At 37.3% G+C, this 13,159-nt stretch overlaps 1 protein-coding gene across 1 annotated transcript in view; it reads right to left on the bottom strand.

Annotated features, from left to right (window-relative positions):
* Nucleotides 1-598: 598 nt before the first annotated feature.
* Nucleotides 599-13,159, bottom strand: part of LOC140342149 (deubiquitinase DESI2-like) — a 64,203-nt gene continuing 51,642 nt past the window's right edge. Inside the window, exons 3-5 of the mRNA XM_072428226.1 lie at nucleotides 10,804-10,897; nucleotides 7,953-8,094; nucleotides 599-3,982 (exon numbers count right to left, since the gene is read on the bottom strand). Of these exons, the coding sequence (XP_072284327.1) occupies nucleotides 3,719-3,982; nucleotides 7,953-8,094; nucleotides 10,804-10,897 (500 nt within the window). The 3' untranslated portion in view covers nucleotides 599-3,718. The remainder of the gene's footprint in view (nucleotides 3,983-7,952; nucleotides 8,095-10,803; nucleotides 10,898-13,159) is intronic.

Here is a 13,159-nt window from a genome sequence, read left to right as displayed (position 1 = left end):
AGCCCCAATGACTTTGATTTGATAAAGGGGGAAAGTAAAGTTTACCCTAGTGTCATAACCTATTGTTTGATATGTGAGGATAATGCCTGGTGAATGTCAATATAAATCATTCAATTGAATATTCCATTGTTCAGACTAATGTTAACCTTTAAAGTTCTGCTGGTTGAGTAGTCAGTGATCACTGCATACCCAAGTGAAAGTTCAAGGAATAAACTTTTATGTGCAAGGGGATTTTTTGCGCAGATGATTGTATGAGTCTACACAAGTTCATACATAAAAAATGACAACCCTTTAGTTAATATTTGCCTTGATAAACCCAAGTTCTGGAGAAATAGGATAGCTGGCACCCCATGTGTCTCTTTTTGGGGTATTTTACTTATATTCAATATTTGTACTTTATTTATTACTGCTTATCAACCTGCTCCTAGAGGTCAAAAGAATAATTCCCTCATTTCAGGTTTCTAATTCCATATACAGCCTTACAAAGTGCACAAACTCCAATTCTGATCCCCCTTGGTTATAACTCCATTTTTTTAAATCAGAGAATAAAACAGAATAGAGAATACTTGTAAAACATTAAAAGATAAACACATTTCCTCACATTCTACTCTTTTATTTTTACTGTTTCATGTATACAACTTTTTACAAATCAATTGTCTAAAAGCAATAAACATACAGAAATAAATCACTAATTTAAGTGCATATAAGAATGGATGTCAGAGGATTTCAGCACCTTTGTAAAGAAAACATTTTTCCTTCCAGTCCCTATAAACTTTTTCAGTGTTCAAGTTTGGTCAGCACTAAAGATAATCTGGAAATGGTATAAAATGTGTTGACATCAATGATGGTATTTCTAAGCAAGGGACATTCAGAAACCAATAAGAAAAGTTTGAGCTGATGTACACAATTCAAACAGTTCAAATTTTGTCTTGTTACCTATAGATGTTATGGTGATTTAGTTTTGATTAATTAGGTATTTTCTGGGTAAAAATGTAAAATCATAAATGTATATACAGTTACACCCTGTCCATGGTGGCAGGTCTTGTATGTGCTCCCCAGTTTTTAGTAGGTAGCTTGCAGTTAGATAACCCTTTGGCTCCTACCCACAGCTCTTTGTACAGGCTATGTGCAGAACAGTATAGACGCCACTTTTTTTTGCAAGTTAATATCTGAGTTCATAATGCAGTTTGTGTCTATTGAACAATATTTAGATCAAAATGTTTGTGCCTGGGGTCCAACTTTAATATGCACTGATGCTGCCTGTCACAGAGCTAAGCTGGCTAAAATTTTGCATTTGATGCATTTCCATGTGTGTTGGATGCCTGGTTGTGATTGTTGTGTGGTTCCATCTGCTGGCTTCAATGTCACTACTATGTTTTGTAGTAAATTTAGCGTATCACGGAAGGAACAACAGTGCACAGACAAGACATCCAAAAGGCCCAAGTTCCTATTACCATAAAACTAAAGATAGATTGAAGATTGAAGAAAGAAAGTTGTTCTTTGACTCACAGACCAAATGCTAGTTCTCTGGAAGGGCCTTTGTTTTTGTACAGATGTTCAAGGGGACAAATTGACAATGTCTTTCACAAGTCTTAAACTAATTTATGCCTAGGTTTTCACATATCCCAGGGGGCTGCGGAATTCCACACAGGGAACTGGCAGAGGCACCTGTTCTCATTTTGTGTATGCGCTAGATTGGACGCCCCTTTTCAGTGGGAGCTGCACAAATGTAAATATCCAGGTGCTTCCTATAAATACTGTGTGTAATTCCAAAGCCTCCTGGGATATGTGACATAGGTATCCCAGAAGGCTGCGCGATTAACCCACCACACCTTTTTCACCATGATGAGAAGTTCTGGAAATGGTGGGAAAATGTATCACTTTTTTAAAAAAACTGAGAAATAAAAATCTGTATAGTGTAAGGGAGTAAGCAGTCATATCGTCGAAAATGTTCGGTGATAAGCTCTTTAAGTTAATTTACCATCACTGCTCTGAACAAGTATGAGTTGGTGTGTGACAGCTTCCATCAGTTACGGAGACCAAACTTACTCCTTACTTATCGTCAAACTACAACATTAGGATTCCTTATCCATGTGTCTTTTCTACCCACTACCATTACAGTTGTGTGGATATGTGTTCTTGATTGATCGCGAACTCTGATATTAAATACTGCTCCCTGAAGTCTTTTATTACAAGAAAAAAAAATTAGAGGGTAAACTAGACTGTGGTGCACATCATATGAACAGTCTGCTAAATATTGGAGCTGGTATCCCAGAAACAAGAAAGTAACATATTTCAGAAAACAGTATTCTTAACATTTGATAAAACCATCTAATTCAAAAGTTAAAATTTTAATATTGATGATATTAGTACATTACATGTTGTAGAAGTTGCATTTAAAGCAAATATGCCCCAAAACTTAAACTTAAAAAAAAAATAGGCACTCTGATTGACAAGTACAACAAGTACAAGTAACATGTAAATCCATTTTACAAGATAAGACATCCTGCTTTGGAAATTTTAGCTCTGTTGAACTCCTCCAATACATTCCATGTACAATGGGCCACTGATGTTTTGCAGAGGGATGTGTTGGGGTCAGTCTTTAGTGGAAACTTTTTCATGTCAGAATTTCCTGGCTGCAGGTACCCAAAATTTTGGAGGCTCAGGGGTTTTCTGCAGCACAGTGTTTCAAAGTGGATGATATCGATTAGCAACTTGAGGTTGCTACTGTTTTTTTGAACGTTTATTTTGGCGCTTACATAAAGTGGCAGGGGTCACTTTAAATCAGCAGTCTCCAAGTGGTCCATGGCCCTGGCCAGTGCACCCCCGAGTGGGGTCAAGAGAAGGACCCCGTTGGAGGGGGGGGGGGAACAGCCAGAGCCACAGACCACGTCCCCCGTACAGACTGCAGGCTCAGGAAAGTGGGCTGGTTGTGTCTCTGAACTCATGACTCATGACTAAAGGGGAAGTTTCTTCGGTCCAAAAAGGTTGGCAACCACTGCTTTAATTTAAAGCAAAACATTTTATTTAGTTTTAAATAGCACAAATAAAGGGTTTTAACCTTACTGGCGTATTACCCCTTACTTCCTGTCCTGGTAACAACATTGTCATTCAACGAGTTAGGGCAATATCTAGCGGGGACAGACAGCTATAAAATTCTGTTGGGAGCATTAGCCTTTCCCTACTCAACTGAAAATGGATGTTTTTTGCTGTCCGTGTCCTTTTTATTAGATTTGACATGAATCAATGCCACCAGGACAGGCGAATAGTACACTAAAAACTGGTCAAATTAAAAAAAATACCATTAAAAACGCACTCCAAACCTCCCACCAATGACTCAGTCTTACAAATCTTCTTTCAAACCATATATATCCTAGCCGAAATGATGATTTTGTTTAGGCCTTGTCCTTTTCTGCTGATGCTTTATAAAATATGTTGTCCAGGAATGAAGACAGTTCGGACAAAATCAAAAGATATTGATGGAAGGCTTACAGTTGGATATTGTTACATTCCTTGAGAATTGCTGTTTAAAGAAAAGGTACATTTTTTGGATAACCATGTTCCAATGAATCACAATGAAGAGGGCAAACAATAAAAAAGGCATAAATTATTGAAAAATAAAATTGAAATAAATGTTGTTGTTTTCTTGAGTTGGAATTGAAGTAATACTCTCCTTTGGAGAATGAAAACTATCAGTCTGTGAAGAACACAATGTCAATTAAACTCTTGTGTGTCTACAGGTTCGTGAAGCCCCAGCGGAGGCAGTTGTATTTCCTGCGGCAGCAACACCACCTGATGTGGAAGGAGAGTCTTCATCAGTGGTTTCTCCTTGGTCTTCCCTTTGAAGACCAAGGGTAATATGACTCTGTAGGGCTGCTGGTGTTAGCCATTCTTTTGGAAGGCAGCTCTGAAGAAAAGGGATACAGGAGCTGAAATAGGCTAGACGATTTACCCATCGGGGAATTTCTTTCCCACACAGCATCTAGAATATACAAGAACAATGGTGTTAAAACCAATAAAGCAAGTTTGACTGAGTAGTCAATTAAATATTTAATGTATATTGTTTGAGCAGGCCCAGTTGGTACTGATAAAGAAGTAATTTTCTGTGAATGAACTAAAAAGTAAAATAATATTTAATAACACATATTTGTGTGGCCACAATAAAACACTTTTTAGAAAATGCATGTTTCTAATAAAGACAATCTGTCCAAACTTTGGGTTTTTGATAGAGTAGGAAGCCTTTTACAGTAGAGACTTTTACAAGTTTTTATCTGTTCATCTGGTCTAAGTGGCATACGAGGAAGAGATGGAACATCTCTCTAATTGGGTAGAGACAACATTTGGGCATGCATTTTTGTTGAGTTAGATCTTACATTTGATTATTACTAATTTTTGGGTGGTGAATCCAGAAATTACCCCAGTTTTTTGCTATCACATCCAGTTTTTACGATACAGGGTACCCTCCATTTTTGTCAAAAAACATACAAATTTTACATACAATGAAAAAATAATGAATAAAAACTTGAGTGTACTGTTTATTTAAGTTTCTTCTGTTCTTACAAAGGATTTATTGATACTCTATGACATTTTTTTTACAGTAAACATTTAAAAATTATTCGGGTAAGCAGTTAAGGTAAAAATTTACGCTTGTAGCTTTTCCTGGAGTATTCAGTGTTGGGACAATCCCACCGGATGCAATAGTCAGCCATCATATGTACACCCCATCTACCCTATGGCTATGCAGAAAATGCACCTTGATGCTCATATTGCAACCAAGCATTTTTTAGCTCTCCAAGAGTTTCTGGACAATTTCTGTGTAATTATTTGCTTGTCTGATGGCTTTGAATGATAACCAAGCATTCTTTGCGACTTCTGACATTGTCCTGATGAAATGTTCATCTTTGATGAGCTGCCGAATCCGTGGACCATCAAACACACCCGCCTTTAATTTTTCAAATGACAGGCTAGGAAATGCCAAAATTAGGTACTTGAAACAGTCTCCTTCAGTTGGCAAAGCTTTAACGAACTGCTACATCAAACCCAGTTTCATGTGCAGAGGTGGGAATATAATATTTATTCTATCAACAAGTGGCTTATGTAGACTGTTTGGATCACCTGGTTTTAGGGCAGATCTTGGAGGCAAATTCCTTTCCACCCAATGCCTCTCATGAGCTCTGCTGTCACACATGCACAGATAACAGGGACACTTGTTGTATCCGCGTTGCTGACCAAGAAGGAAGCATACCATTTTAGGGTCAACACAGTTGACCCAATTGTGTTGGCGATATTGCAACAACTCAATTACTCTCTTTATGTCTGCATATTCTTCACAAAGCGAAACTGAATGGCCAATTGGGACTGACCCAAATATATTGCCATTGTGAAGGAGGACACACTTTAAGCTCCGCCTTTGAGCTATCGATGAATAGTCGCCGTTTAGTTGAGTTATACATTGGAATTCCCAATTCCTCCATTAAACCAGATATAATATGGCAAAACACAAAGCCACTGTCAGTTCTAAAGTACTGCAGAAAAACAATTTCTCTGGTTCTAAAGTACGATACCTTCGTTCCTTTTTCAAGTAAGTTTTTCTCACAGAGTCTTGATTCTAGGAGTTTTAAAGCCTTCTTCGATAGTCCCAAATCATGTGCCAAATCACTCAACTCATGCTTATCAAATCCCTTATGAACAGAGTCCTCTTCAATTTCAAACTCTTCATCATTGTTGTCGCCTAGTTCATCACCATAACCATGTTCTTTAAGTAAGGAAAGTGTAACGAAAACCGGCACTGGGATTTCATCTGAATGAGCCACTGGGCGTATAGCGGATGGTAGACTAGGATACTCTGTTACATTTTCTTGTTATATCCTGAAGTTTTCACTATACAAAAGTAGTAGTCACTGAAATGATCTCCTGGCTCTCGCCAAACCATATATACTGTATACCAAATGGCATCTTATCACGTGTTCCCTTTGTCCACATCTGTAAAGCCTCAACAGAATGTTTGCATACCTTATGAGGGGCCTAAGACTTATCTTGATCACCAAGTTTAACTTTGAAACTTGCCAAATAGGGTTGCTCTACAAATGTGCTGAAGTTCACCCTTTCACTGGGAATGGTGAAACTACCAAAGATATAACAAAATCAATCGGGGTTGTTTAGCCACTTACGATGAGAAACAGAAGAGCCAGACATGATCATGATCTGAAAGAAAGGAAATACGTGTGTCTTATTCACTACATAGAGCAGCGCACAACCTCTGACCACACTGTCTTACGTGTAAATGAATAGCCTATACAAATCCACGCTACAGTAATCGCATTAATATAAGCGGTAGAGAAAACACCTGACGTGATAGAAGAAAACTAACTGCACTTTCAAAATCAACATACCTATTTTAGTGTAAAAAAGCTTGAAGTCAACAAAACTTTGTTTAAAATTGTTCCCCAGTGTAATTATCTGATAAAGGTTTTATATCTTCCCCACTTAACTTACGAAAGTTGGTTAGATATCAGCCTTTTAAAACAAATCTGTGGATTTTTTTGGGGAGATGGGTAAGTTTTTGTATACAAGCATCATTTTTATAATATTTTAATAACCTTTGTGTATCTTGTAATCTTGTATTTAGAGTATATCTTTTATATATATGGGGGTAAATACATGTGAATACAAGTAGTGTAGTACACCCAGTTCGGTAGAGCTAATGGATACTACTGCTGGGTTCCTAATTGAAATGCTTGATATACAGACAGCTAGTGAGTAAATACAATCTTTATATGATGAAATAAATCATCCAAATAATAAACATCAAGGGTGTAAGATTTGTAAAATTCATTCATTTTACTGTCAAAGTAAAAAAAAATCATATTCTCTAAAATCACTTACCAGTTTTAAGAGATTTAGGGTTTGAGCTAACAGACTGTTTTTGTTAATCCAGAACTTAAGGTTTTGTATTTTAGGTATATAAGCCTCCCATGTGAAAATTACAAAGTAAGTTTGATAGGGCTTGATGGGGCAAGCAGAAAACATGTATGAAATTTAGATTTATGTGTTTTTTTCTTTCTACCTTTTTTACCAATCTGGACAGCTGAGAGAAGATTCAGCCACTAAACTCAATAGGGGGTACAGGGACTGAAATAACACAGAGATTCAAAGTGATTTGTAGCTCAGTCACTGAACAAATTACATTTTGCAGTCATTTATAGCTGCATATAAGCTCTGTAGCCACTGACTTCAGAACCTCTGTGTTCAGCTACAGCAAGTAAAATGCATAGATATATGTGACAGCTACAAATTAATCACATGGTTGGCAATAAAAAAACATTTCAGTCTTTTGCTTGTACCTTGGCCATCTTACAGTCTATACTTTTTGGCAACTTTTTTATACTGAGGCCCCTGTATAGTCAATAAATCAACCCCAGGTACAGCTTGAAAGTAAATGGCTAAACTCTAAGCCTAAGTTTTTCCAAACACCTTGAGCTGTATATAAATATAGAGACAATATACATAAAGGAATAGGATATAAAAGTGATTGATATGCTAAATACTAATATGCAGTATGGTTGTTTTATGTGCTATGAAAAAAAAGCCATTAAAAGACATAGCATGCCCATGTGAAGTTAGTTTGGAAAGGGAGCAACAAAACCATGCACTATCTGAGGTTGGTAATCATGTCTTTGTTTTTAAAGATCTTTTTTCATGACTGACATTAGCAAAAAGTCATTGTGAACATACTGAAAATTGGTGCTTGCTGTGTTCAAGTCTTTCTCTTACATCTTTTCTACATCAGCAGCTGTCTTTTTTATTTGAGATGCTATAATCTAATCACACTCCTCCAGATTTATTTAAATGAGGGAGGAAGCGGGGATGTGGATGTCATGTTAACAGCACATAAGGGGATCTGAATGCAAATCAGTATGGTGCCAGGCAGGTGGGTTCATCATGTCACAGACCTCAGCCAGAGCTGCAGAGAAGTGATTGCAGTTTTTGTGCATTAAGTGGTAGGCGTTGCCCTTGTACTCCTTCCCTAGCTCCTCCATGATGTTATCAATGTCTTCCTCCGTGAAGTCTGTAGTTCCAAGGGCAATGGCTTCCCTGTAGGAGACGCAAATAGCAAAGATGACAAGAATGACACTCTACAAATCTACAACACAAGTATTCCAGCTAAATAAACTATAATGACATATTTAAGGTGATGACACCTTAGGTGATGACATACATGACTATATGGTTTATTAAATTAAATATACGATCGGAAGCTAATATATCTGTTTGATAAGTGAAAACCCTAGGACACACAGAATCAATGTGTGAAAAAAGATAACAAATTCAGCTACAACAATTGTACAAGGACTGATACAATCATTATGTGAACATTGAAAACATCAAAAGTGGCCCTACCCCTCCTACTTCTAAAGCCTACCTAATGGTCAAGATGGTTGATATAACTTTAACACTTATAGCAGCTGATGTGCTGATTATTCTGACATGTGCATTTCACTTGAAGTAACCACCCTTTTTTACCACTTTATACTATTTTTAGATAAATTTGCCCAAATATGTGACAGGTTTATTGTAAGACCTCCAACTTTTCATACTATAAACCCGCTGCGATGACAGCTCTGTTAAAATAAGGTTGTCAGTCTGTGCTGATACAAATAATTTATATTCCTACTTTGAGTAGAGTACAGCAACATCTCCAAGGATGCTCTTCTCTTGGTTTGTTTAGATGTTCCCAAATATAATTACTGGTTTTGGCTCATCCTGTTGTAGTGTCCATATTTTAACATAAATCGTGAACACAACAAGAGTATAATTCTCTCATAAACTCTACCCAAGAACTCAAGAACAGAGATCTTTCAGTGTCCAGAGATATAACAATCTGCCAGGTAGTTTAACCCTCCAGTATCTACTAAAAACCAAAATCTCAGTTTTGAGAAAACTGACCCTTTAAATATAACATTACCAAACACAACAAAATCACAATCATTAAAATATTCAAGTATAACAACATTCTGCCTACAGCAATTGTGCACTACAAAATTACAGGTTTGCTTCAAGTCTTGGCATCTGTGTTTTGCATGGCCCTGTGCAATTTTCTCTTGTAAAAGCTAGAAAGCTGGACGTGACCGGCCTTTCATATTTACAGAATAACACGACTGATCCACAGGCAGAACATCAGTAACAGTATTCAGTAACAACAACCAAATCCAGTAATTATAATTCACCTCCAAGCAATCATTCAGTACCAAAAGCAGCTGCAATATCTTCTTCCATCACAAACTATTTTTAATACAACAGAAGCTTAGTAAAAGAATTGCTGATTAAAGCTTCATTGAAGGCAGATAAGGATCACTATCTAATCCAGTTATGGATTTTTAAAACAATATAATGAAATTAATATAAAATAAAGATGGTATAAGTATCTGAATCTATCTCCATACTAGTCCTCTGTGGTACCCTGCATAGGAGAGAAGGGAAGGCCAGCGCTGGTAAAGTGGACCTATCATCAAAAATTTTCTTCATAAAATGGTAAATTAAGTAAAAATTATGTTATTTTTTATATAACTCATTTTTTAAACAAAAAGGGGGAAGTCCCTCCCCTTGCGGTGGTGAATGGGAGACTGAATGGGAGCACAGAGCCTCTTGGGATACCTACATCACATATCCCAGGTAGCTCCTTTTGCGCATGCGCATAATAGGACTTTTTCCTACACTGCGCAGTGAGACTGGCAATCTTTTTTCTTCATTTACAGTTGGCTACGTCATGTGATATTGTGCCTGTGCAGTGCGAGATCAGGTGATGTAGCCAGAAGAAGAAAAAAGACAGATGAAGATGGTGGCACCCGACACTTCCTTTGTGTCAGGACAAGGGCAGATTACAGGACGGCACAGGACCCTATCGAGGACAAAAAAGAGATTGGGGGCTCTGCAGAAGCAAAGGAAAGCGTGATTTTTTTTTTTAGCATCTAAGTTAAGCTAATGTCTAAAATCATCATCACCAACTAAGAAACCAATAGGCCATTATACACATAGACTTTAGGCTTGTCAACTGTCTTACAAACAATGTTACAAGATTATAAAAGCAATGATGCCATCATCAATGTGGTGATTCTTCTACATTGTTCAGCACACAGCCTAGGGTCATAGGACCCACGTGTGGTTCATTGTCTAGGCTGTAAACCTAACATAAATGGAGAAAAGTGTGGTGGATGAAAACCCATGCTGTTTGGCTGGTGTACCTGAATCAAAAGACAGACCAAACAAAAATGAAAAAGTTTATGTTTTAGTTGTGTATTTAATTCCCCAACCCCTGAAGTTCAAAGCAGAACTAAAGCCAGAATCCAAAAAGTCACCAGGCAGTGTAAGCTTTTAGCAAAAACGACATAAAAAGTCTCTTTGGCCTTAAAAACCTTTTCCCCTGCTTCTGGTGGCTTTTTAGTTTTCCCTTGCACTGCATAGCACATGCATCCCACTGTGTACAGCACATTTTTATTACCTCCAAGAATACACCTAGATGCCAGAGACAAGGGTATTCCTATGCACTAGATATATTATCAGTGCCCGCCCAATGACCAAAGATGATCATGGTAGGCCCAGAAGGCGGTGAAGATGGCAGCTTCAGGGATGAAGCGGTGACAGGTTACTTATTCTGTCTTCACTGCAGGGTGCTAAGAAAAATGGTGAATATAACTATATAAATATGTTGAATAAAATATAAAAATGTTCAATATTCTGAAATGAAAAGGTGAGTTGCTTTGTATTAGGTGTGTCATGTGCATAAATAATTGAAATTCCAATTACTTGAATTTAAATGTTTCTCCAAGCTCCACTGCACTGCCCGGTGTGATTTCAAAAATGCCACTAAATGGGTAGGGATGTCCTCCATAGGCAAACTCTGCGAATAAACAAATATAGAAAACATTTAGAAAACAGTAACAAATTAACAGAAAAATGCATGGAAAAGGTGAGAAGAGATAATGTAATTAAATGTGCTTAGTAGGTGTTTTAATATTTAAATTATTTGACATTGTTTAACATCCAACTACGTATATCTTAATCCAAGAACAAAATTGTAAAAATATACCAGACCTTAATTCGTGTTTATTTTTGGCTAAGAACACTTTCTTCACATACAGAAAAAATACATGCTGGTCCTGCCAAAGCATTGGGTCCTTGTTATATTCCGTCCTAATCTTGTTTAAACTACTACCACCCCCCAATGAAATGGAGAAGAGGAGGTGTTGTCCTTTTACAGGGATAGCCTAGGTTATCAAAACTAATCAACTGTGAATACAATGCAATGAGTGAGCGTTTTAACCCTACAATATAAAGTGATTTACTGGATCTAAGGATTAGTAAGCAAAAATGTATTACATTTTTGATCCTGCATTTAGAATTAGACATTTTCACTTATTTTTTGATTGTAGGACTCTTAACTACCAGAACAGCTCCCATATGATTGTGTGAGCTGTAATACTTTACAGTGCGCTGTAGAGCATAAAACTTGCTGCCCCACATAAAAAGTCATGCACCATTTGCTGTACTGTAGCAACATGCATTTTACTGCAACATGTGCCACAAACCACAATAAAGATGTCTAAAGCTCTTCCCCTGTATTGAAAATGATTTTACAGCACATTGTAAGAATCTAACATTGAAAGCAGAGGCAGGTCAGAGAGAGACCACCTTATTTCAGGGCTGAAGGACATCTAGGATCATCTAGCAATTTCCACCCCAGTCTGACTGTTTTATGGGTTGGACCCTTTCATTAATTAGACTAGTTCTTTTTAGTTCTCTCAACTGTGAAGGTTCAGTATCACGTCAAGGCATTACCTATGGAAGTCACCATGCAGTTATACCTATCAGGGTAATTTGATATTTCAATAACTCCTTATAAATCCCAGCCACTACATGTATCAGGATAGAGGTTTCTTGGAAGGTGTACTGAGGTAGGATGTTGGGATATTTACAGTACGTTTGTGCAATGCCTTGCTATACACCAGCCATGGTCTGCCTGCATTGCACACAAAGAAAAGTGATGAATTCATCATATCCTCAATAAGTATCATAATGAAAATGGAAAGTTTTTTTTTATCAAATAATAGGCAAGTTGTTGTTACAGTGTATGTATAGCTAACAGTTCTATTAGTTGTGATTGGTAATTGGTAATTATTAGTGTTGTTGTTATTGTTATTGATGATCATGTTCTCACTAGGGAAATTCACCTTTTCTTATTGTCCAGGTGACCATCTCTACTAGAACAACTTCATTTGTGCATAGAAAATTATTAGATTTCACCCCAACACAACAGAGACATCAACCTTTCATCAACTAATTTCTTCAAATGATTTTACCCTACTTAAACAAAAGTTTTGCCTATAATTGCCTACAATTTGTTTTCACCGTCCCTATTGGCTTTAATGCATTTTGGAATTTTTCATATTATTGATCAACATTTTGGATGGATTACCACTCTTTCAATTTTTCTTATCCATACGTATAATTTCAGTTCACGCTTTCCAATCACTGGATGTCCTGCATCATCTAGCCCTTTACTGGGCAGACCTCTTTAATTTATTGTATTTTACTCATGGAGGCTCAGTATCGTATGTGGGCATTACTTATGGCAGCATGCAAGTACACCCATGAGGGCAATAAATATTTGTTTTCCTATTTGTTTGTGTTCCTAAACTGCAGGAGCACCTAAAAGCTGTTTACTTAACAAAGTAGTACTGACTCCTGCAGCTGGGTTTGCCGTTAGGACCCTTTCAAACTGACAGACAAAAACCAAGCGATTAGCCACTCCCAGGTGCCCCTTTTCAACCACTATGTATTTTTAGTATCAACTACAGAATTTGACATTTGCTTTGTCATGCAGTTGAGTGCTGTTGCAATTCTTCCTCCCCAGGTGGAAAAGCAACAGCACCCAGAAGCAACTTATTGCAATCTAACACAACTGCCGCTGCACAGACATGTGTGCAAATAATAGTTCCCAACCACTCCTATTCAGACTGGGAATGCGGTTGAGCTTGAGGCAGAATGCTGTGGTCAATCACAAGTCTGATTTGGCAATAAAAGTTGGCCTGTGAACACTGAATTAGGCACTGGATCCACAGAGATATCTACAAATCCTTTGCCAGCAATTTAGAGATTCCTA

This window comes from Pyxicephalus adspersus, chromosome 12 (genome assembly GCF_032062135.1).
Source record: "Pyxicephalus adspersus chromosome 12, UCB_Pads_2.0, whole genome shotgun sequence".
Taxonomy (NCBI): Eukaryota; Metazoa; Chordata; class Amphibia; order Anura; family Pyxicephalidae; genus Pyxicephalus; species Pyxicephalus adspersus.
Note: the sequence above shows the minus strand (reverse complement) of the source record. Positions and strands in the feature narration are given on the sequence as shown.